The sequence below is a fragment of the Scyliorhinus canicula genome, chromosome 14, assembly GCF_902713615.1.
Source record: "Scyliorhinus canicula chromosome 14, sScyCan1.1, whole genome shotgun sequence".
Lineage (NCBI taxonomy): Eukaryota > Metazoa > Chordata > Chondrichthyes > Carcharhiniformes > Scyliorhinidae > Scyliorhinus > Scyliorhinus canicula.
The window spans coordinates 154,785,161-154,811,428 of NC_052159.1; the positions used below are offsets into that span (position 1 = coordinate 154,785,161).

At 47.8% G+C, this 26,268-nt stretch overlaps 1 protein-coding gene across 12 annotated transcripts in view; it reads right to left on the reverse strand.

The window, feature by feature from the left end:
- dock9b (dedicator of cytokinesis 9b) overlaps window positions 1-26,268 on the reverse strand; it is a 356,481-nt gene that overhangs the window by 129,885 nt on the left and 200,328 nt on the right. For all 12 annotated transcript variants that reach the window (XM_038819159.1, XM_038819160.1, XM_038819165.1 and 9 more), the window contains exons 9-15: window positions 18,695-18,774; window positions 13,782-13,853; window positions 12,066-12,206; window positions 10,208-10,414; window positions 6,615-6,737; window positions 3,456-3,538; window positions 268-390 (exon numbers count right to left, since the gene is read on the reverse strand). In XM_038819159.1, coding sequence (XP_038675087.1) covers window positions 268-390; window positions 3,456-3,538; window positions 6,615-6,737; window positions 10,208-10,414; window positions 12,066-12,206; window positions 13,782-13,853; window positions 18,695-18,774 — 829 coding nt within the window. The remainder of the gene's footprint in view (window positions 1-267; window positions 391-3,455; window positions 3,539-6,614; window positions 6,738-10,207; window positions 10,415-12,065; window positions 12,207-13,781; window positions 13,854-18,694; window positions 18,775-26,268) is intronic.

Consider the following 26,268-nt stretch of genomic DNA (forward strand, 5'->3'; position numbering starts at 1 on the left):
GGATCAGCCACGATCACATTGAACGTGTTAAGCTTGGGAGGGTAAATTGCTGACTCCGGCTCCTAGGTCATGTGTTCCAGGGATGAGATGCTCTGGCTGATTTCACAATCCAGCTCTTGGCCTGTAACATTGTAGGTAGCAGATCAGCCATGATCGAATGGCGGAGTAGACTCGATAGGCTGAATGGCCTAATTCTGCCCCTATACCTCATGAACTTATGTACCATTGAGACCGTAAGAGATAGGTTGGAAATAAAAGAACACTTACTTCCTGAAGTCCAACAACAATTTTAACAAGTTTTCGTCAGAGGGTTTATTGCTGTCTTGTCTGTAGAGTGCAGAGAATCGAGCACTTTTGTCAAGATTTCCTTGACTATCTTTGAAGACGGGTCTAATGAATAGAAAGCAGATATTGAGGTTGTAAATAAGAGCGCAACTTGGGGGAGGAACTTGTTAATTGAAAAAAAAACCCAAAACGGTTTATACTCAAAACTTTAACAAGGGTTCGTCAGAAACAACAGACAACACTTTTATTTTAGATAAAGTAGCATTTTCCGACCCAGTGCTTTATCTGCAGGAATGCTGGGCGGGATTCTCCCATTCGGCGGCAGAGTGTCCACGCCGTCGGAAACGCCGTCGCGTTTCATGACGGCGTGAGCGGGCCGTTGGGAATACTGATTGTGGCCCCTACAGGGGGCCAGCACGGTGCTTGATCGGTTCACGCCGCTCCAGCGCCACGGGATCCGCGCATGCGTAGTGGTGTCAACCTGCGCATGCGTGGTCGCCTCCCTCAATGCGACGGCCCCGACGCAACATGGCGCAGGAGTTCAGTGGCAGGCGCGGAAGAAAATAGGCCCGGAGAGCGAGAGGCCGGCCCGTCGATCGGTGAGCCCCGATCGCGGGTCAGGCCCCATCGGAGACCCCCCTCCCCCCACAGGCCGCCCCTGACCCTGCGCGCAGAGTTCCCCCCGGCTGCGACCAGGTGTGGACGACGCCGGCGGGAATTTGCCTTTTTAGAGCGGCGCTCGGCCCATCCCGGGCCGAGAATTGGCGGCCCGGCTGTGTACAGCGGTCCGCGACCGACGCCGGGCCAACCACGCCGGCGCCAATGGCCCTGGGCTGGGAGAATCCCGCCCGCTGTTCTAGAGTTTGACAACATTTCTATTCCTTCTCAAATGTGCTGTAATCATGTTCGGTTTAAAGGCTCTGTTACTGAATTCAGAATAATTGTGCAGTGAGAAGTGCAAGGAAATGAGAATTTCACCCAATTTTACAGCATACAAAGAGGCCATTCGGCCCAACTGATCTGTGCTGGTGCTAATGCTCCAGACGAACCTCCTTTTTTCACACCCTCCATCTTCTATCCCTTCCTCCCTCCAGTGTTTATCCAACTTCCCCTTCAGTGCATCGATACCATTGACCCACGACCACTACCTGTGGTTGCGAGTTCCACATTCTCACCACTCTCTGGAACATTCCCCTGAATTCCCGGTTGGACTTATTCATAATTATCCTGTGTTAATGGGCAGCAACTTGCAAAATGCCCAGTTTGTTTAATCAGCATGGAATCATAGAACTGCAATGGAGCAGGAGACAATCATATCCGGACCAGATCCCTACTGTTGTCAATTGTGCCCCAATAAATGGCAGGAAGGTCTTAGTGAAGGATTCCAATCAGAAACCTAAAGATGGAGAGTTTTGGATTTACAGACCGATAGAAACTCGGTGTGGAGATTTGCAGTGTAACAGCAATACAGCATTTGGCGATATCACCCTCAGCTATATATAGAATTGTCAAATGGTAACAAGACAGGAGGCCATTCTGCCGGCACGTCTGTGCTGGCCCCCCGCAAGAATAATCCAGCTAGTAGTTGTAGCCTTGCAATTGTTTTCTCTCCAGGAGCCTATAATTGCCATTCAAAAGGCACAATTAAATCTGCTTGTACCACACTCTCACACAGTGCATTCCAGATCCTAACCACTCGCTGGGTAAAAATGCTTTTCCTCTCATGTCACCGAAAGCTTCTTTTGCCAATAGATTGACAGCAGGAGGTTAGTTATAGTTTAATAATCCAAATCCTGAGCTTCAGGTTTTGCTCAAACTGTCAGTCTCTTGGTTTTGGGACCGTCACGGGCATTCCAGCTCTGTGGTTTGGTTTGGCGATATCGAGGGGTAGATTAAGAGGAACTGCTTCTGCTAGTTGGAGAGTTCAGGATGAAAAGCAGAGTTGAAACACTGACGTCTGATGTTTCAGGAGTGAAAGCAGAAAATGATCGGTTTTTTTTCTGGATCAACTCCAAATCTGAGACTCTCAGTTTTTGGTTCGTCAAAATAAATGATTGGAGAGGGGGAAAAAGCAGGTAAATGGGAGTTAGGTGGGAGATCAGCCAGGGGCCCCATGGATAGTGGACAGGCTCGAAGGACTGAATGGCCTCCTCCTGTTCCATCATCTCCAATATTTCCACATTATTTACATTGACACACAGCACCTGAACAGGCCAACCCGGCCAATCAGTTAATGCCAACTTTATGCTCTACTCGAGCTATTGAATTAATAAGCAAACATAATGCACGGTTCTTTTCAATGCTGCACAAATTCAGAATGCACCGTATCGTTGAAATTAATTTTTAGAATTTATTTTAAAAGCATCTATTTTAGATCAGAACATTTAATGAGGGAGCTATTCAGTTGTCTCAATGGACTGAGGATTAACAATTGGCAAATCTCTGACCGCATGGGATTTACAGCACAGTTACCCAGCCGTACTGTGCCAGTATTAATGCTCCACACAGACCTCCTCTTACCCTACATATCTATCACTTTCTCCCCCGTATGCATCTTTAGCCTCCCCCTTAAATGTCTCGATGCTGTTCGGCTCAGCCACTAAGAAAGGATATTATTAAACTGGAAAGTGTGCAGAAGAGGTTTACGAGGATGCTACCGGGACTTGATGGTCTGAGCTATAAGGAGAGGCTGGATAGGCTGGGACTTTTTCCCCCTGGAGCGCAGGAGGCTTAGAGGTGAACTTACAGAGGTCTATAAAATAATGAGGGGCACTGATCAGGTAGATAGTCAACATCTTTTCCCAAAGGTCGGGGAGTCTAAAACAGGAGGGCATAGGTCGGAGGGGAGAGGGAGAGATACAAAAGGGTCCAGAGGGGCAATTATATCACATAGAGGGTGGTGAGTGTCAGCCAGAGGCAGTAGCAGAGGCAGGTACAACTTTGTCTTTTAAAAAGCATTCAGACAGTTCTATGGGGAAGCTGAGTAATGAGGGATAGGGGCCAAATGCAGGCAATTGGGACTAGCTTAGTGGTAACAACTGGGTGGCATGGACATGTTGGGTCAAAGGGCCTGTTTTCATGCTGTAAACTTCTATGACTTTCTGGCTCTATGTTTCATTTCCAATTTTTGGATTGGTCCTTTTTTAAAATCTGATTTTATTCCATCCTACCTTGCAGCCCAGGCAAAAGGCATTCTGTATTGTCCAAGTCTTGAACAGGCTTGTTTGGCGTTCTTCAATACTTTCTGTGCAACCTGTAATAGTCACAGGTCGATCAGCTTCCCAGGTAAATTCTTTGTAATGAATGGTACTTGCAGAACACAATCCATTTAAAATCACAATTTACCACAGCAAGGACAAATCCATCTGGAGAAGACATACCCTCCCACCGGCCTGCCAGCACAGCTGTTTGCAATAAGCAGGTCCAGACATTAACTGACATTTACACAACACCTTCAATCTGGTAAAATGCAGCAAGGCATCGTTTCGCAGGAGCACCATCAAACAAAAATTAGCATCAAACCACAGAAAACGTTGTTAGGGCAGAAGACTAAACCCTTGGTTAAAGAGCTAGGTTTTAAGGAGCACCTTAAAAGGGAAGAAGGAGGTTAAGAGATGACGAGGTTTAGGGAGGCATTTATGGAACTTGGCCCAGGCAACAGAAGACAGGGGGCAAGATTCTCCGTTCCCCGGCGCCGATATCGTAATCAGCGATTGTGCGGTGTATCCCTTCTGACACCCAAATTGGGGGCTGCGCCGGTTTTACATCAGTTTTCAAGTCTCTGCCCCCTCCAAGATGGCGTCATCGCGTCGCGCGGTATTGGAGCATCATCAGAAGGCCCTCTCCCGATGCTCCGCCCCCAATGGGCCGGATTCCCACCGCGCGGTCGACGTGTGGTCTGAGCGGTCGGGAGCCCGGCGTGGTAGTCGCCGATTGTGTCCAGTGCCTCCACAGTCGGTCGGGAGCTGTGCCGCTGGTCGGGGGGGGGGGCTTCCGCGAGGGCTGCGGGGACAGGTAGGGGGTGGCTTGTGGGGCCGTGTTTGGCAGGCCGGGTTCGCGCACGGTCGGCGCCATGTTGTACGGCACGATCGTTGCAGGTCGTCACTCTGCGCATGCGCGTCCACGGACCCGCCATTCTCCAGCTGTTTTTGGCACGAGAGCCGGGGGTTTTACCCGGCGTCGCTGCTAGCCTCTCACCGGTCCTGCAATCGGTAAGGATTCGGCGCCGATTTTGGCGTCGTAAAACACCCGCAAATTTTCCATTTCAGGCGGCACTTAGCCGCTGAAATGAAGAATCCAGCCCAGGGTCACCAATTTTTTTTTTGGGTGGGGGGGGGTGGTGACATCATTGACGCAGTGGAATTAGGGAGTGATCCGATGGTCAGAAGATCCTTTTTCCTCAAATGGTGATGGCGAGCATGAGGGGACATAGCTTTAAATTGAGGGGAGATGGATATAGGACAGATGTCAGAGGTAGGTTCTTTATTCAGAGTAGTACGGGCTTGGAATGCCCTGCCTGCAACAGTAGTGGACTCACCAACATTCAGGGCATTTAAATGGTCATTGGATAAACATATGGATGATAAGGGAATAGTGTAGATGGGCTTTAGATTGGTTTCAGAGGTCGCCGCAACATCGAGGGCTGAAGGTCCTGTACTGCGCTGTAATGTTCTATTGTTCTATTCTGTTGTTCTATAGGGAAGTTCAGAGAGTTTCACCTGTATATTAACTATGTTTAAATGTCTGCTTTAACTTGGGATTTACTTGAGGCCTTATAAATAGATGCAAACTCAAACTGTGGCTGATCAATGAGCAAATACAATGTTTACTGTCATGGGCCACTGTTTAAAATAAGGGTTTGTCCATTTAGGACCGAGATCAGGAGTATTTAATTTCTCTCAGAGAGCCATAAATTTCTGGAACTTTCTTCCACAAAAGGCACTGGAAGCAGAGACTCTGAATATTTTTAAGGCAGAGTTAGAGAACCTATTGATTAACAAGGGGGTGAAAGGTTATCGGGGGTCTGCAGGAATGTGGGATTACAGTCAGATTGCATAAGACCTTGCTCAATGGTGGAGCAAGCTCGAAGGGCAGAATGGCCTACTCTTGCTCATAATTCATATGCTCGTATTGCCTTCAGGAAAAGAGGGGCACTGGTGAATAAAAGGTGTCCAGTGGGCTGCAACGGAAAAGATGCAATCATGTTAAAGCATCCAAGTGTCAATGGCGCACAAACTTTTGCATTAATCCCTGCTGATGTGATTAGCCTTGGCTCAGGGGGTAGCACTCTCGCTCCGTGCCAGAAGGTTGTGAGCTCGAGTCCCACCCCGGAGAACACACAAATCTAGGCTCTCGGGTGGAGTGCTGCACCATCAGAGGTGCAGTCTATAGGATGAAATGTTAAACTGAGGCCCTGGCTGGCCTCTCAAGTGGATGTAGAAGATCCCACGGCCCTTGTTTGAAGAACGGAGCTGTTCCTCCCCGATGTCCTGGACAATAATTATTCCTTAATCCCCATCGCAAAAACAGATCATCTGGTCATTATCACATTGCTGTCTATGGGAGCTTCCTGTGCAGAAGTCAAAGAACTATACAGCAGAGGAACAGGCCATTCGGCCCACCGCGCCTGTACCGGCCATGCTACCACCCCTGGCCACAACCCTCAGAAAGATGAACAAATAAAATCATCGACTGTATTTCCTTTTGTTAAAATTTAGAGTCTTTTTCCCCCAATTAAGGGGCAATTTAGCGCGGCCAATCCACCTACCCTGCACAGCTTTGGGTTGTGGGGGTGAGACCCACGCAGACACGGGGAGAATGTGCAAACTCCACACGGGCAGTGACCCGGGGCCGGGATTCGAACCCGGGTCCTCAGCGCCGCAGTCCCAGTGCTAACCACTGCGCCACATGTCGACCTAAATTTCACACTTTCAAGTAGAAATCCACTTTTTATTTTGAATGTTGCTGCTGAATCAGCTTCGCTTGGCCTTTTAGGCAGCGCATTGCAGATCATAACAAATGGTCTTTTATAAATAGTTTTACTTTTCTCTTCCATTTAAGAAATTTGACCAATCGAATACTGACCCGACATGAGGAGGAATTTGGGAAACGGTTTGTGGTGGAATGCCTCCGTGCCGCCCACGAGCTGCTGTATTTCCTATCTTGCAACAGTGGCTACACTGGCTGCAAAAAGCTTTGAGACATCCTGAGATACTGCAGGCGCTATACAAATGCAAGTCTTTCCTTCCCCAGTCAGTAAGCAACCCATTAACTGATTGATCTACAAGCTTTGTGATGAGGAAGTTATCGAGGGAAGCGGCCACTTGTACCTTAGCCGAATCCGAGCTTTTCATGTAGGGCTCCGCACACTGAGTGATGCCTCCTTGCAGAACCTTCTCCACGCGAGCGACGAGAAATATATCTTGATGAGGGCAGGTAACGGAGAAAATCCCCTAAAGAAAAACAATTCAAACGGTCAACATTCCTTCTATGGGCAAATTTAATATCTATCTGAGTTTCCAATTTAGTAATCGGTGTTTATCTGGAAAATCAACACTTAAGAGAATTTACTGCAATCGAACAGGCCATTCGACACCGTGGTTTCAGTCAATCGTCGGGCCTAGGCAGCGAAATGGAACATCAGGACACCATTCAGCCTCCTCCAACCTGTTCCCCGATTCAATTACATCATGCCTGATCTGTATTTTAACTCCCAATAACCCAACTTGCTTCCATTTCCCTTCATCTTCTTGTTACTGACAAAAACCTATCATGTCAGTTTTTTTTAAATAATCTTTATTCTCACAAGTAGGCTGACATTAACACTGCAATGAAGCTACTGCGAAAATCCCCTAGTCGCCACATTCTGGCGCCTGTTCGGGTCACAGAGGGAGAATTCAGAATGTCCAATTCACCTAACAGCACGTCTTTGGGGACTTGTGGGAGGAAACCGGAGCACCCGGAGGAAACCCACGTAGGCAGGGGGAGAACCCGCAGACTCCGCACAGACAGTGACCCAAGCCGGGAATCGAACCTGGGACCCTGGAGCTGTGAAGCAACAGTGCTAACCACTGTGCTACAATGCTGCCCCGTGCAGCGGTTCAGAACCTTCTAACCCAGGGGTGGACAAACTTTTCCGTGCAAGGGCCACATTCAGAAATTCACAATTTTAAAGGGCCGCATAGTATATTAAGTGAAATAATTAATATTTTAAATAGCCAAAATAAAAGGTCTTTAAAGAAAAAAAAGCACATTTATTTGAAAAACAAAGTAACTCAGTAAGTAACAGAACAATGTCAGTGAGAATGATGCATCTGACTGCAGTCATTTACCAGTTTGTTGAAATCAGGTGTCAAGTTGCTTGTGCTGATCCTTAACACTGACAGAAGCACAGCCCGGCCTAGTCAACGATAAAAACGCGCGTAGTGGGGTGGATGAGTGGGGCTGCCTTATTGGTCGGCTTAGTTGGGTGTGAGACCAATAGGAGTCCAGGTTACAAACAATAATAAGGCTTATTGTTTGTAACCTGGACTCCTATTGGTCGCACACCCAACTAAACCGACCAATGAGACAGCCCCACACATCCACCCCACTACGCGCGTTTTTATGCGGCCCGTCAATGAGGTGCCCCGAATCATAACCGGCATTTTTGAAAAGCTGCCGGGGAAAAGCCGCTGAAGTAAATGCGCTTATTGAATAAGCGCATTTACTTCAGCGGCTTTTCCCCGGCGGCTTTTCAAAAATGCCGGTTATGATTCCGGGCACCTCATTGGCGGGCCGCATAAAAACCATTGTCGGGCCGTAGTTTGCCCACCCCTGTTCTAACCCATGTTGTTTGTTCGTTCATTTGTTTGTTGGTGTTGTCTTCTTCCCTGAAGGTTGATTGCCCTGGATATCCACCGCTGTCTGTCCTGCACGGACCTTACATGTTCCACATTGGCTCAATTGCACCCAGTCCATTATTTCCAACAGCCATTTCCTCCTCTGCTTCCCACTCCTACATTTTTGTTGCTTTCCCCCCTCCGGTAACAATCTTTGTTGACCGAATGTTTCAATGATGTGACTGAAACATTGTAACTTTCTCTCGTTGATGTTATGAACTCATTTCCCCTTTTCTCCAGTCATTTCCAGCACTTCCTCATTAATCCTCCTGCCTGTTCAGGATTTGTGGAGCATCCTCCTCTACGTCCACATCTCAAATACATTCAGATCATCAATAAAGCAAAATACCGCAGATGGTGGAAACCTGAAACACAAACAGAAAATGCTGGAAAAATGCAGCAGGTCTGACAGCATCTGTGGAGAGAGAAACAGTTAAAGTTTAGAGTCCATCTGACTGTTTCTCTCTTCAGACCTGCTGCATTTTTCCAGCATTTTCTGGTTTTATTAGCGGGAGAAATGTGATGGATTTTACGCTGCTGCAGAGGGGATGGAGCAGAAAGTCAAGGAATTTAGAGAGGTTTGACAAAGATGTTTTGGACACAAGACAAAGGAAGTGTTAAAGGTAGTGTTACGGACTGAAGATGGCGCTGATAGTGGCATAAAGGTAAAAATAGCGGAATGTGTTTATAGCAGAACCAATGTCGGGGCTCTGGAAAGCAAAACGTAAGAGCAAGCGACAGATGGCCCAGTGGCGGAGGGGGAAGTCCGCTGGTTCAAAGGGTTGGATTTTACAAAGGGATCAAGGTGGAGGAGAGCTTATAGTTGTTGAAGTTGTACAGAAGGGAGATAGATCAATTGGTTGTATGGTGTACTGAAAACAACCTCTCTCTAAATGTCAGCAAAACAAAGGAACTGATGATCGACTTCAGGAAGCACGACATAACGACCCCCCCCCCCCCCCCCCCCCCCCCGTCTACATCAATGGCTCCAATGGAGGAGACAATCGACAACTTTAAGTTCCTGGGGGTCACCATCACCAACAGTCTGTCCCGGTCCACTCACGTTGATGCAACAGTCAAGAAAGCCCAACAAGGGTAGCACGGTGGCACAGTGGTTAGCATTGCTGCCTACGGTGCTGAGGACCCGGGTTCGAATCCCGACCCTGGATCACTGTCCGTGTGGAGTTTGCACATTCTCCCAGTGTCTGCGTGGGTTTCGCCCCCACAACCCAAAGATGTGCAGGGTAGGTGGATTGGCCACGCTAAATTGCGCCTTAATTGGAAAAAATAATTGGGTACTCTAAATTTAAAAAAAAAGAAAGCCCAACAACGTCTCTACTTCCTACGGAAGCTAAAGAAATTTGGCATGTCTGCATCGACTCTCACAAACTTCTACAGATGTGCCATAGAGAGCATCCTATCCGGCTGCATCACAGCCTGGTATGGCAACTGCTCGGCCCAAGATCGCAAGAAACTGCAGAGTGTGGTAAACGCAGCCCAACGCATCACACAAGCTTGCCACCCCCACATTGATTCTGTCTACACCTCTCGCTGCCTCAGGAAGGCAGACAGCATTATCCGAGACCCCTCCCACCCAGGCTTTGCCCTCTTCCAGACCTTTCCATCAGGCAGAAGGTACAGAAGTCTGAAGACTCGCACATCCAGATGTAGGAACAGCTTCTTCCCCACAGCTACTAGACTCCTCAATGACTCCCCCTCGGACTGATCTGCTCCCTGTAAGAACGCTATTCTCGATGCCCTATGCTGCTCTTGCTCATGTATTTGCTTTGTTTGGCCCCTTGTTCCGCACTGTAACCAATCACTGTTTGTCGATGTACTTGGTTGATTATTCTTTTTGTCTATGGTGTACGTACTGTGTACACATTTCGAACATTTGAAGTATTCCTTCAACTTCTAATTTCAACACTATCCCACGCCATCATCGCACACCAATTAAAGAGACTATTTCGTCAAAGGAAACAGGCTACTTAAGCCTTGGCAAAACAACAGGACGTATCATCAGAAAGAGTTTCCGTGCTCACCTGTTTGGGATGCTGCAGCATACTCTCAGGGATGCCATTGATACTTTTCTGGGAAGTGGCTAAGCCATCACCGCCGTTCATGATGGATGTCGAGTTTGAGAGCATGTGTCGGACTGTTGGATGATTCAGATCAACGTGGAAGTCAGCTGAGATCTTTCGATTATTTTTTATGTCGAATAGTGCCAGAGTGACAAAGAAAGGCTCCACCTAAAACGTGAAGAAAAACCTAGCGTTATCACACAGAATTTACTGCACAGAAACAGGCCATTCAGCCCAACTGCTCCATGCTGGTATCCCTACTCCACATAATCCTCCTCCTATTCTACCTCATCTCACCCTACTAACAGATTCTTCTGTAACATATTCCCTGGGTGCGATTCACCGCAAATGCGGAGAATCGTAAAGGCTGCCGTAAAACTGGCCGTGTTTCACGGCAGCCTCCGCGCCCCCTCCCGGGACCCGATTCTCCCCCCCGGGCGGGGCTAGCAGCGCGGCCCCATGAAGCACGGCATCGCGGGCTTAGCGACCGTCGCTAAGCCCGCGCGCCAAGCGTCACGGCGGCTGACGGGCACAATGACGTCAGCCGCGCATGCGCGGGTTGGATGGCTCCAACCCACGCATGCGCGGATGACGTCATCACGCATATGCGTCAAACCCGCGCATGCGCGGGCCGTCATGCCCCTCAGCCGCCCCGCGGACTGATCCTGCGGGGCGGCGGAGGAACAAAGAGTGCGCGGGTACCGGACCCGCTGCCCGCGATCGGTGCCCACCGATCGCAGGCCCATGCCACCCTTGGCACGGCCGTGGTGCTGCCGTGCCAATCAGTGCCATGGTTGTCCGGGACGGCACTTTGCGGCCGTTTTCACGAACGGTGAGAGCAGGTGTGTTGCGGCCGTGAAAACGGCCGTAAAGGCCTGGGAAATCGGCCCATCGGCCTGGGGAGAATTGCTGTTCGCCGTAAAAAACGGCGAGCAGCGATTCGTGTTGTGGGGCGGCCATGGGGGGGGGGAGGGGGGAGAATAGCGGGAGGTCGGGAAAAATGTCGGGAAGGCCCTCCCGCTATTCTCCGACCCGTCGTGGGCAGCGGAGAATCGCGTCCCCTGTGTTTATCCGCCCCCGCCCCCTTAAATGCATCTACTCTATTCACCTCAACCACTCACTATTGTACCGAGTTCCACATTCACACCATTCTTTGGGTAAAGACGTTTCTCGTTAAGTCCTTATATTATATTTACAACCCCCGTCATGCAGAAACATTTTTTCTACATTTCATAGTCTTGAATGTGACATTATCATAAATGTAAGAACTGCAAGGGTTAATGAAATGTCTAAATCAACCACTAGAGGGAGCTAGATGTACAACTATATAAGGCATTGATGCTAAGCCTTGTGGGTGAGAGGTTGAGGAGAAAGCTGGAGTGCAGACTGAAGGAAAGATAGTGTGAGTGAGAGCAGATCATAGTTGGTGTAATAGTGTAGGGATTAGTGGTAGATGAGTGTAGATTATATGTTAATTATCAACTGTGTATTATGTAGGAGTAAGTGTCAAATCCAATTAAGTAGCATTAATAAAATTACAGGGTTGTTCAATTTAAAGGCTATTTATGGTCTTTGTGTACACTATGCCAACCAGCCTGAATTCAGCAACACGAAGAACACCACAATGAAGACCTCTATCCAACCACCCCTCAGCCTACTACTTCCCCGAGAGAGAGAAAAGCCTCAATCTGTTCCGGATGATAGTTGGACCCTCCCAATTCTGTGATCAATCCATGTGAATCTTTTTTTGCACCCCCTCCCCCACTTTCCTCACTGACCTCCCCACCCATGGTACAACGTGGGAGACCATTGAACTTACGTTCGTCGTGGGCCCCTCTTCATTTTCAGCCACACAGCTTTGCAGATTGAAGGACAAATCATTGCATTTCACCACAAACCGTTTCCCAAATTTCTCCTCAAACGGCTTCACGTCGGGTTCAATGTTCGAGAAGTCAAGTTTCTTAAATGGAAGAGAGAAGCAAAACTATTTAAAAAACCGTTTGTTATGATCTGCGATGCGCTGCCGAAAAGGTCAAGAGAAGCTGATTCAGCAGCAACTTTCAAAATAAAAAGTTTTCTACTTGAAAGTGCGAAATTTAGGGTGGCATGCGGCGCAGTGGTTAGCACTGGGACTGCGGCGCTGAGGACCCGGGTTCGAATCCCGGCCCTGGGTCACTGTCCGTGTGGAGTTTGCACATTCTCCCCGTGTCTGTGTGGGTTTAACCTCCACAACCCAAAGATGTGCAGGTTAGGTGGATTGGCCACGCTAAATTGCCCCTTAATTGGAACAAAAAAAAATAATTGGATACTCTAAATTTTTTTTTAAAGTGTGAAATTTGAAGGACAGTGGGTCGAATTGGATAACTCTTTCAAAGGGCCAGCCTGGGAATGATGGGCTGAATGGCTTCCTTTTGTGCTCTTTGTGCAGCATTTTCTTCACTTTAAATCAATGTTGTTGTGGCTCACAGAATCTACGTACAGTATTTTCGGGATATTGTGCAGACAAGGCCTCCGTTTCCTGGGGCTCAGAGGAACGAGAGGCGATCTCGTTGATGACTGGGCTTGACAGGACAGCTGCTGACAAAATGCTGTCCCTTTCAAGTAGAAATCCACTTTTTATTTTGAAAGTTGCTGCTGAATCAGCTTCTCTTGACCTTTTCTGCAGCGCATTGCAGATCAGTGTTCGTCACACTCTCGTCAAGATTTCTCAACAACAGATTTCATTAGGAAGCACCAGCTCATCAAATACATTTCCTGCCGGGTTCAATAATCTCTGTGCCCTTGAAAAGTCTGCCTTCCAAAGACAACAGTACCCGGCGAGACATCCAACAAGGGCACTAACACCACAGCCCACCAAAGAGTCTCACAGCTGTGGGATCTACTCGAAAGGATTTCACCTTTCTGAGGCAGCCTAACAGTGTAAGTTAAAATCATATCAAGTAGGTCCCACAATCATGAAGCTCTTCTGCAAAGCTCAAGTGACACGAAAGAATAAAAGGGCAGCACGGTGGCGCAGTGGGTTAGCACTGCTGCCTCACGGCGCCGAGGTCCCAGGTTCGATCCCGGCCCTGGGTCACTGTCCGTGTGGAGTTTGCACATTCTCCCCGTGTCTGCGTGGGTTTCACCCCCACAACTCAAAGATGTGCAGGGTAGGTGGATTGGCCACGCTAAATTGTCCCTTAATTGGACAAAATGAATTGGATACTGTACATTTTTAAAAACTGAAACGCTGATTTAAGGAGTATAGGCAAAGAACCAATGGCAAGATGAGGAAAAATCTTTTAACACCGAGTGGTTAGATCCTGAGAGTGTGGTGAGTGTGGATTCGGCCGTGGCTTTCAAAAGGAAATTGGACATATATTTGAAGAGAAAACATTAGCAGGGGGATAGGGAATAACTGGTCTGCTCTTGCAGATCAAACCCGCCAGCCCACAATCCGGCTCGAAATGCTGAAACCGTGACATTGCAGCCTCCAAATTCTGGTGAAACATCAGTTCCAACCTCATTCAAATAAACAGCCAAATGCAAAGTTCACCTGCGTATCTGCGTCCAGGACAAAAAGTTTTAACCTTCCCTCGTTCTTCTTAGTTTCGATTTCTCTTGCGCTCTGCAAAAAGGAAACAAATTAAACATTCTGTCTCTGTGGTAAAAGGCAGAGAAACTGAATATCGCAAATCTACAGTAGGAGCAGAAACTGCCAGAAATCTGCCGGGTTGGTCACAGTCCGAAGGTGAACGGTTGCTTCAGGTATAAAACTCGAATTCATTCTGGTTTAAACCTTCATTCGTGTAGTATCTGTTTGTTTTCAAATTGCTCCATGCCCACCCCATATAACCCACGGAGATTTGGCGCCTTGAGCATCCCCCCATTTTCATTGTTCCACCGTTGGAAACCACACGTTACGTTGCTGCGATCCGACATCTGGAAGTCCCCCCGAAACCGTTCTGCCACCTCCCCGACGAAGCTCTGGGCCAGCAGTTCTCGGATACCCTTTGTCATGGGAATGTCCCTTTAAGAACTGTTTGTCTTCTCAAATGGCTGCAGTGATGTCATTGTGTGGGTGGAGCTGGGCTGTGGCTCCGAGTTTTACTTTAGTTTTGAGCTGGAAGCTGTGGCTCCGAGTTTTACTTTTGGTTTAGGCAGTTGGAAGCTGGATTCAGACTGCAAGGATCTTGGAGTCTCTCTCTCTCTCTGCATGTTAAAAAGGTGTCTCCAGATCACTTGATAACTTCAAAGTAATAACTGTGTTCTGGATGGAATTCAAACCTACCGTTTTGTGGTAAAAGGGATTGTCTGATTTATGGATGTTGTTACTTGAGTGAAACAGTAAAGGGAAGTTATTAAGGGTTAAATATAGAGTACTGTAGCTGTGTGGGGTATTTATGTTTGTAGTTGATAAAAATGCTTACTGTGTGTGTTTCCAAAATGTTAACTGAATTCGTAGAATAAACTTTGGGCGCGATTCTCCGCCCACCACGCCGGGTGGGAGAATAGCGGGAGGGCCTCCCGACATTTTTCACGCCCTCCCGCTATTCTCCCCCCCCCCACCCACGCCCGACCCACGCCACGAATCGCCGCTCGCCATTTTTTACGGCGAGCGGCGTTTCTCCGAGGCCAATGGGCCGAGCGGCCGGGCCTTCACGCCCGTTTCAACACGGCAGCAAACACACCTGCTCGCTGCCGTCGTGAAACGGGCGCCAGATGCTCGTTTGGGGCATCTGGGGGCCCGATTGGCACGGCAGTACCACGGCCATTTTCCAATACCATGCTGATTTTTTGTCACTGGTACAGTCCACGTTCACAACTCAATGATAAGAAATCGGGTTGAAGGCACATCTCTAAAACTTTGGACAGAATGGACTGAGCGTGGGATGAAGTGTAAATCCCTTCACACCATCTGAGCAGTTATTATCCAATCGGTCACTCACTCGGTCAAGCAAGGACTTGAAATCGAAACTCCAAACAACATTTTGTTGGAAGAGAAACAACAGCAATGTTCATGAAAGCTCCACCTGGATTGAATGAATCAGTTGCACCCAGTCACTTTGCCGTGTGTGACTGGTGTAGTATTCACTGTATTATGTGCAAAGTGTCTCGTGTGGTGAAGTCCTTTGTACGTGTGACTGAATTCACACAGAACGACGACCGTTTGAATGTTCTACGCGTGCAGAAAAGTGCTCCAATACCCGAGACAAGATATTTCTATGTTTAGCACTTACTCTGCAGTGACACTGTTAGAAATGCAGCTCCCTTTAAGAGTAAACCAGGACTAGCTTCAGCGTGAACCGACAGCATGTGATGCACATTGAAACCTGGATTTAAAACTGGGTTTTCCCCCGGTTGGGGTTGACCTCGGCTTAGGCAGAGAACCCAGAAGGGAAGAGTGGAAACAATTGGACTGAACTACAATATAACAATAAAACAATAGTGAATTACAGAATGTCTTCTGCTGCCTAATTCAGGAAACGGATGTCCACCTGTTGGATAGTCAGAAGCTTTTTCTCAGGGTGGAAGAGTCAATTACTAATAGGCTTAAGGTGTGAGGGGTAAAGTTCAGAGGAGATGTGCGAGGGAAGATTGTTTACACAGAGGGTAGTCGGTGCCTGGAACTCGCTGCTGGAGGAGGCGGTGGAAGCAGGTGAAATATGGGCAGCACGGTAGCATAGTGGTTAGCACAATTGCTTCGCAGCTCCAGGGTCCCAGGTTCGATTCCCGGCTTGGGTCACTGTCTGTGTGGAGTCTGCCCGTTCTCCCCGTGTGTGCGTGGGTTTCCACCCGCAGTCCAAAGATGTGCAGGTTAGGTGGATTGGCCATGCTAAATTGCCCTTAGTGTCCAAAATGGCCCTTAGTGTTGGGTGGGGTTACTGGGTTATGGGGATAGGGTGGAGGTGTTGACCTTGGGTAGAGTGCTCTTTCCAAGAGCCGGTGCAGACTCGATGGGCCAAATGGCCTCCCTCTGCACTGTAAATTCTATGAATAGTGACATTTAAGAAGCATTTTGACAAATACATGAATAGGATGGGAATAGAGGGATATGGACCCCGGAAGTGTAGAGGTTTTTAGGTTAGACGGGCAGCATGGCTGGCACAGGCTTAGAGGGCCGAAGGGCCTGTTCCTGTGCTCTTTTTCTTTGCTCTTGTTCTTAAACAACCAGGAGCTGCTCATGACCACATCATGGCCTCAGGTTTCCTGCATCGATTCATGGTGTGCACCCCTTTAACTACAACACCAGGGACTCATAATCATATTTTAGTTAACTGTTAAAATACACAGGTGAAGGATATTGCTAAACTATGTACCTATTGCACTTATAAAGAGAGACCGCTGGTTCACTGCGTTATTAAGGAGCAGGCATACATCATGCTGCATTCAATAAATAAACCCTTTATCAAAGACAGTACTAATGTCCAATTTCATACTTCATCAACTGGATTGGAATCAATTTAATAAGCACTACTGTGTCCCTAATATGTCACCTCCCCCTTCTCTTTAAATCTATCACTTCCGCCGAAAGCTCCCTTTTCCCACCACTGGACTGTGAAAAATGACTAATTCTTCAAAAGTTCTTTCCGGAATCGCAGTTCTCGGTTCAAGATCCATTTCAGAGACTTAAGCACAAAACTCTCAGCTGAACGTGTAGTAAAATACTGAGGCAACTGCACTGTCAGAGGGTCAGTACTGAGGGAGTGCTGCACTGTCAGAGGGTCAGTACTGAGGGAGTGCAGCACTGTCAGAGGGTCAGTACTGAGGGAGCGCCGCACTGTCAGAGGGTCAGTACTGAGGGAGTGCCACACTGTCAGAGGGTCAGTGCTGAGGGAGTGCTGCACTGTCAGAGGGTCAGTACTGAGGGAGTGCTGCACTGTCAGAGGGTCAGTACTGAGGGAGTGCCACACTGTCAGAGGGTCAGTACTGTGGGAGTGCTGCACTGTCAGAGGGTCAGTACTGAGGGAGTGCTGCACTGTCAGAGGGTCAGTACTGAGGGAGCGCCGCACTGTCAGAGGGTCAGTACTGAGGGAGTGCCGCACTGTCAAAGAGTCAGTACTGAGGGAGTGCCGCACTGTCAGAGGGTCAGAACTGAGGGAGTGCTGCACTGTCAGAGGGTCAGTACTGAGGGAGTGCTGCACTGTCAGAGGGTCAGTACTGAGGGAGTGCTGCACTGTCAGAGGGTCAGTACTGAGGAAGTGCTGCACTGTCAGAGGGTCAGTACTGAGGGAGTGCTGCACTGTCAGAGGGTCAGTACTGAGGGAGCGCCGCACTGTCAGAGGGTCAGTACTGAGGGAGTGCCGCACTGTCAGAGGGTCAGTACTGAGGAAGTGCCGCACTGTCAGAGGGTCAGTACTGAGGGAGTGCTGCACTGTCAGAGGGTCAGTACTGAGAGAGTGCCGCACTGTCAGAGGGTCAGTACTGAGGGAGCGCTGCACTGTCAGAGAGTCAGTACTGAGGGAGTGCTGCACTGTCAGAGGGTCAGTACTGAGGGAGTGCCGCACTGTCAGAGGGTCAGTACTGAGGGAGTGCTGCACTGTCAGAGGGTTGGTACTGAGGGAGTGCTGCACTGTCAGAGGGTCAGTACTGAGGGAGTGCTGCACTGTCAGAGGGTCAGTACTGAGGAAGTGCTGCACTGTCAGAGGGTCAGTACTGAGGGAGTGCCGCACTGTCAGAGGGTCAGTACTGAGGGAGTGCTGCACTGTCAGAGGGTCAGTACTGAGGGAGTGCCGCACTGTCAGAGGGTCAGTACTGGGGGAGTGCCGCACTGTCAGAGGGTCAGTACTGAGGGAGTGCTGCACTGTCAGAGGGTCAGTACTGAGGGAGCGCCGCACTGTCAGAGGGTCAGTACTGAGGGAGTGCTGCACTGTCAGAGGGTTGGTACTGAGATTGTGCTGCACGGTGGGAGATGCTGCCAATTGAGAGGCCACGTCCCAGAGGATTGCTTCATCGGTCCCACTGCAATTGCGGGCTCAACACCTCCGTTTAGTCCTGTGTTCTGGGTCCTGAAGCATACGAGAAAATTCAGCCCATTGTGCACGTTAGTGACCCATATTTCCCCTCAGTCTCCGAAACACCCTCCAGTGAGAAAAATACGACATGTTGTTGATATTTCGTACTGTCGTATTGCAACAAGTCTCTGCAAAATCCATAAACTGTCTCCATAAATATGTGAAGCAAGATTGAAAATACAAGTAGATTAACCGGTTAACCAGGCAAAGTAAGTCATCAAAAACATTTCTTTCTGTGGCACCTTATGAAAAATAACCTTTTGTGACAAACTATGGGCCCCTAACCACAATTACTGTTCTCCATCGTCCACTTTCTTATAAAAATAATGCACAAGGGCACCCATTCAATAAATAAATTAGAGCCTTTTTGATGCTTAAAACAAACAGTGTACAAAATATTTCCACATTTATAATTGCCTTTATCATTAAAGAATTGGAGAAAGGGAAGCAGCACCTTTGTAAATTCACAGTGGAGACTTTCCCAGCTGGTTACGTGTTCTGACCTCCCTTGACCAGACAACTCATCATCTGAAACTAGATATTTAAAAAAAAGTGTTAGTACAGTGTTAAGCAACAAAAACAAAATAGTTTCCATCTTCTTGCTTCAGGAGAAGGTTCCTAAACTCAAGTCAGTTCCAAACCAGATGCACTAAGTCACATTTTTAAATGATCACAGGATCTGTCTGTAACTGCAACGGAACAACATTGATTCTGGCTTGATTATAATCTCTGCTTTGTCCAGTAAACAATGAGTTGTGATGTTTATTTTTAAGACGACATCCGATGCAATTTACGAAAAAGCATTTGAAACGCACCCAGTAACGGATGGGATTTTGGGTTCGCGAAATCTGTTCGGTTGAATCTCACTCGAGGAAACAGGAAGTAAAGCAGCCCAAATTGTCTCAGAACTCTCTCTTCGAAATTCACCATTATTTTATTCCGTGAGAATTCAATTTTTTAATGAAAGTTGTCAGTGTCGCCTCCAGCAATTGATTACATTTAGATCAGGAACTTGATCGAATAACAAAGGTGATTTTACAACACCTTTAATGTAATATAACATCCCAAGGTGCTTCATCGAGGAGGAGGAGGAAGATGATGCTCTGGGTTAGTTATCAAAAAGCTTGTCCAGGGGCAGCACGGTGGCGCAGTGGGTTAGCCCTGTTGCCTCACGGCGCCGAGGTCCCAGGTTCGATCCTGGCTCTGGGTCACTGTCCGTGTGGAGTTTGCACATTCTGCTCGTGTCTGCGTGGGTTTCACCCCCACTGCATGGGTGTCACAACCCAAAGATGTGCAGGTTAGGTGGATTGGCCATGTCGATTCTTGGAAGTGTGGAGGAACAGAGGGATCTTGGGGTCCACGTACATAGATCCCTCAAAGTTGCCACCCAGGTTGATAGGGTTGTTAAGAATGTAAATGGTGTGTTGGCTTTCATTAACAGGGGGATTGAGTTGAAGAGCCACAATGTTTTGCTGCAGCTTTATAAAAGCCTAGTTAGGCCACACTTGGAATATTATGTCCAGTTCTGGTCTCCTCATTATAGGAAGGATGTAGATGCTTTGGAGAGGGTACAGAAGAGATTTACAAGGATGCTGCCTGGAATGGAGGGCATCTCTTATGAAGAAAGATTGAGGGAGCTTGGGCTTTTCTCACCGGAGCGAAGAAGGAAGAGAGGTGACTTGATAGAGGTGTACAAGGTGATGAGAGGCATGGATAGGGTGGATAGCCAGAGACTTTTCCCCAGGGCGGAAATGGCTGTCATGAGGGGACATAATTTGAAGGTGATTGGAGGAAGGTATAGGGGAGATGTCAGAGGGGGTTCTTTACACAGAGAGTGGTGGGTATGTGGAATGCACTGCCAGCAGAGGTGGTGGAGTCAGAATCATTGGGGACTTATAAGGGACTCTTGGACAGGCACATGGACAGCCGTAAATTGAAGAGGTGTAGGTTAGGTTGATCTTAGATTGAGATAAATGGCCAGCACAACATCGTTCTATGTTCTAAATTGCCCCTTAATTGGAAAACAAATAATTGGGTACTCTAAATTTATTTTTTAAAAAGAAGCAAGAGAGGTGGGGAGGTTTACTTGGGTAACAACTCCAGAGCTTAGAGCCCAAGCAGCTGAAGGCACAGCAAGGGGACGCTCCAGAGGCCAGAACTAGAAGGGCACACAGAGATCTCGGAGGGTTTTGGGGGCCGGAAGAGATTCCAGCGATAAGAGCAGACGAGGCCACGGAGGGATTTGAAACCAAGGATGGGAATTTTAAAATCGATGCAATGTTGCACCGGGAGCCAATGCATAAGCAATCATGTATATAGTGAGAGACAAGACCTCCAACCCACAGGTGGCAGTAGAGAACAACCATGTGACACTGCTACCTTAGGGAGTCTGGGGATAGTCTTCGTTGTGGATAGTCACAATTTGGAGTATCTCTTAGGTTAATTATAATAATTTTATAATAGTTTTTGATAAGGTTCTTATGGTTATATAACCCAAGCAATTGTTGAACAACAAAACTGTAACTAGCCACGAACTAAACATTTTGTATTGCACTTATTCCTACTGGCCAAGCATCAGAACGGAACAGGGACATGGTGCGAGGTAGGACATGGGTGACAGAGGTTTAGATGGCCTTGGGGCAAGAGTGCCTCAGAATAGTCTAATCTAGAGGTACCAAGAAGGATGAGGGCTTCAGCAGTAGCATCCAGTTAACATCCTGGGGATTACCATTGGTCAGAAACTGAACTGGACTAGCCATATTAATATTGTGGCTACTTGAGCACGTCACGTGTGCCGTGTTCTACAGCACGTAACACACCTCCTAACCACGCCACCCCCCCCCCCCCCCCCCCCCCCCCCCCCCCACAAAGCCTGTACAAGGCACAAGTCAGGACTCTCCACTTGCCTGGATAAGTGCAGCTCCAACAACAGTGGTTAGCACTGTTGCCTCACAGCGCCGAGGTCCCAGGTTCAATCCCGACCCTGGGTCACTGTCCGTGTGGAGTTTGCACATTCTCCCCGTGTCTGCGTGGGTCTCACCCCCACAACCCAAAAGATGTGCAGGGCAGGTGGATTGGCCACACTAAATTGCTCCTTAATTGGAAAAAAACTAATTGGATACTCTAAATTTATTTTTTTTAAATCACTGAACAAGCTCGACACCATCCAGGACAAAGCAGCCCCACTTGATTACTACCCTTTCCACAAACATTCAAACCCTCCACCACCTACGAACAATGGGAACCGTATGTACCATCTACAACAGTGCATCTCAAACTATCTGACGTGGCGGACCGGCAGTTTTTTTTTTCAATGTGCCAGGGACCAGTGAGCGAAACAAGCCAATCCAGGATTACTGTCTCTTTCTTTTCTACAAACACTCCAAGTACCGGCAGACGATGGCTCGCGTACCGGCACCGGTACGCGTACCACACTTTGAGAAGCACTGATCTACAAGATACGCTGCAGTAACTCACCAAGGTTCCTTAGACAGCACCTTCCAAACCCACGACTACTACCATCTAGAACAGAGGTTCTCAACCGGGGTCCATATGGACCCTGGGGGTCCATGTAACATTACTGGGGGTCCACACAAAAAAAATACCGAATTGGGGGTCCACGGTGATATTTTAGTGGTCCATAGAGCAATTCTACTTCAGAACAACTGTTATTACTGAGAATTAAATTTTTACAGTAATCTACGCCATGTTAAAATACTAAAAGTAGAAATATTCATGTAGCTATGAATTTTTTATGGCAATCAAGTAGAAGAAAAAAACTTTACATTTGACAGTGTCGTAAATTTAAAGTTACCTAGAACAAACGGAGGTGAAAATCACCCATAATTTCTCCTTGACAAGTTTAATGAATGATTTATAACAGTAATCACTAGAAACTGTGTATATTTGATATGAATTGGTTATTTTTAGAGTAATTTAATTCAATTTAGTCAGTAAAAAGTTTTTTTCATTACTTTTCATATTAGAATAAGTTTGGCAACGTACGAAAATACCGCTAATCCGTTTCCAACCCTCACGGTAAGGTAGATGGACTTTAGGATTAATTTACCACGCATATAAGTAGCTTTTTTTTCTGTGGAATGGCTATGGGGATCCACAAAAAAAATTAAGAGGAAAAGGGGTCCATGGGTTAAAAAAGGTTGAGAACTCCTGATCTAGAAGGACAAGAGTAGCAGATATTTGGGAACCCCACCACCTGGAGGTTCCCCTCCACGTCACTCACTGCCCTGATTTAGAAATATATCGCCATTCCGTCACTGTCGCTGCGTCAAAATCCTCCCTAACAGCACAGTGGGTGTATCTCTGAAGGCACAGCAAGGTATGGAAGGAGTGTTCCTTTTTAAAAAAGCATTAAGGTCCCAGAATAGAAAGATTTTACAATTTCGAAGCAAACTTCAAAACGTAGCTACACATTTTTTTTGTCAAGTGCAGAACACACACAAGACCTCATACAATTTAACACACTGCTGTCTGGCCAGTGGTGTTTATTGAGGTGAGCATTTCAACCACTGAACCACTTCCAGTTTGTGGTGTGGAAGGGAAGGCGGACTCGCAGATAAAGGGAGTTTACGACTCATTGACAAGTTAAATGTAGTTCTTACTGAACTGATTTTACGAGGATGTGACTCATATCCAATTTGTACAGAACCGTCTTTCACCAAGTGGGCCCACCAGTGCTGCTTGTGGTGAAATATCTGTAGATTTATCATTTATTAACACACAATGCTGCAGGAAGCAGGTTTTGTCATTAAGAGTATCGGCCTGTGAGGGAGAATCTTGAGTAATATTTATGTATTTCTGAGCTGGGCCAGGAAAGAACTATTTTGCATCATTCAGTACACGTTTGATTGGTTTCCACAGCTTTGTCCTGCAGAAACTTTGATTATTTTGCAAATGTTTCCCGTTTTCTCTGTTGCACATTAACTTTTTAATTCTTTAAAATAAATTGAGAGTACCCAATTATTTTCTTTTCCAATTAAGGGGCAATTTAGCGTGGCCAATCCACCTACCCTGCACATCTTTGGGTTGTGGGGGTGAGACACACGCAGGCACGGGGAGAATGTGCAAACTCCACACGGACAGTGACCCAGAGCCGGGATCGAACCTGGGACCTCGGCGCCGTGAGGCAGCAGTGCTAACCACCGCACCACCCTGCACATTAACGTTTTGCACCCAGAATCATACAGAAGATAATGAGGCCATTCAGTCCATCAAATCTGCGCTGGCTTCTTTGAAAGAGCAATTTAACCGAGTTCTCAAACTGACATCTCTGTCCTCCTCCTGTTGCACCGTTACAGTGCAATTCAACCTAAGCTTTCAGACAGCAACCGATCTTTGTGCGGAGTCTGCACGTTCTCCCCGTGTCTGCGTGAGTTTCCTCCGGGTGCTCCGGTTTCCTTCCACAGTCCAAAGATGTGCAGGTTAGGTGGATTAGCCATGTTAAATTACCCTTAGTGTCCAAAAAGGTTAGCTGAGGTTACTCAGTTACAGGGATAGGGTGGAGGTGTGGGCTTAAGTAGGGTGCTCTTTGCAAGAGCCAGTGCAGACTCGATGGGCCGAATGGCCTCCTTCTGCACCGTAAACTCTATGATATGATATTTTGTTTGGGCACTTTACAGCTTCAGGGCTCAGCAGCATGTTCAACAATTTCAAACCATAATCTCAGCCCCCATTTAATTTCATTTTCTTTGCTTGTTTCAGTTTTTCTCTTGTGCTTCAGATCACAGGGATCTTTCTCGTTGAAAAATAAAACTGCAGCAGGTACAAGTGCATCACATCTTTGAGCACAAAGGCACATTGTGTCTCATTTTGCTAAAACCCCAGGGTTCGTGAAGGAAGTCTCTCGTTCTCTTTGAGATGCTGGCACAGAGCAGGGGCAGAGAGATGGTTCTCCTGTTTAAACGTGGCACGCAGGATTGAAGTTTGAATACTTGCCCAGCGCTCAGTCATTTAGCTCTGATCTCTGGGTTAGTTTGAGCCACAGATTACTGAGGTTGACTCAGGGCGCTGGACTCAACAAATTGGCAGGAAATCCAATTCTTATTTTGGACCGCTGAACGCTGCACTAATTGAGAGCTAAAATGTTTACATACACTCATAGCTTTCAGGAAAATGCAGACAACGTGCATTAAGCCTTGTGTAAGCATCAAGAGGTAGGGTTTCCGCTCCGGGCACAGTGGGGAAATTTGCCACAAGTTCTGTTTGGAATTGTGTCAGCAAGTCGTACTTTTAAGTTTCTGCCAATATTCATGTGCATAATCACAAGCACAAAAACCTTCAAATGAACTAGTGCAACTGGGCAGTAAGAATCTGTGTAACTTTTTAAATAGAATTTACAGTGCAGAAGGAGGTCATTCGGCCCATCGAGTCTGCACCGGCCCTAGGAAAGAGCACCCGACTTAAGCCCACACCTCCACCCTGTTCCCGTAACCCAGTAACCACACTTAACCTTTTGGACATTAAAGAGCAATTGATCATAGCCAAACCACCTAACCTGCACATCTTTGGATTGTGGCGAAAACCGGAGCACCCGGAGGAAACACACGCAGACACGGGGAGAACGTGCAGACTCCACACAGTCACCCAAGCCTGGAATTGAACCCGGGTCCCTGGAGCTGTGAGGCAGCAGTGGTAACCACTGCTGCCCCTGTTACCTTTTTTCAATTAGAAGGCATTGCTTGATGTATTTAAGAGCAGTAACCTGGTGCCATTTGATTCATTTTGCTAAAAATGGGCTTATCACCAAAACAAAAGTATGTTTAAAAAATTTTGGTGTCCTGTCCACCACCTGTAAACAACTGGATTTAAAATCAGACGAATTGAATATTGAACAAGTGGAGAACATGGGCGCAAGTGGTCTTTGGGCAAACCCCACCTACATTTGAAAGCCCCCAATCATTTGTTCTAGTTCAACAGATTCCACCCCCCTCCGGAGAGTGCCGATAATAACCGGGGGGGGGGGAGGTGTCAGAAAGCTGGGAGTCGAGCCAATGTTGCGACAGCCGAGTGAGCTCGATAGTGACTCTGGAGTAGAATCTCTCCCGTTTTGCTTCCTTCAACCAAATACCACAGCATGTTTAAGAGCCTCAGTGCAGGTCAAGGCAAATCATTGCACAGTGTTAGGCAGAATGCGGGTACACGTGACAATACTGACACCATTTCACACGCACGCGCTTTGCACCATTGCGAGCTGTGCGCAGTTTATCACGGAGGGCGATGATAGCACTGACAGCAGGCAGGGAGTTCAGTTTGGGGCAGGACCCCCAAAGTTGCCGTCAAGTATCGGTCAGAGTCTGGAGCCCAAATGTGACTTTGCACCTGGCTGCCTTGGCCAATTTGTGGCTCGAGGGCCCGCTCGTCAGCCAATTTAGGGAGCGCACACAAGGCTGGGTGGCCAATTGGAGACCTTTCAGCACACGAGCAGCTGCAGCTCACAGTTACAGGCAAGGGGCTGAGTGAGGGGGCACCTCATCTAAAATGGCCACACAGCCACCATTGTGGAGGAGGGCTCCCTCCCCCCCTCCCCCTCAGGGCAGCCTGTGGCCAAAGCTGGAGGTGGCTACGCGAGGGGGCTGCTTGGATTCATTCTCTGGCCCCCAAGTCTGCTGTCATGAGACTGACTCGGGGCCTTTGACCGATTGACTATTTGACAAACTTTTTTTTAAAAAATTTAGATTACCCAATTATTTTTTCCAATGAAGGGGCAATTTAGCATGGTCAATCCACCTACCCTGCACATCTTTGGGTTGTGGGGGTGAAACCCACGCAGACACGGGGAGAATGTGCAAACTCCACACGGACAGTGACTCAGAGCCGGGATCGAACCTGGGACCTCGGCGCCGTGAGGCGGTTGTGCTAACCACTAGGCCACCGTGCTGCCCCTCAATTTGACAAACTTAAGCAGCCAGCAGTCGAAGTTCTGCCACCTGACACAGCCTCCCCGAAAGTGGTGCAGGGGCGGGATGGCACGGGCCCGTGGTGCAAATCTATGCACCCCCCTCCCCCCAC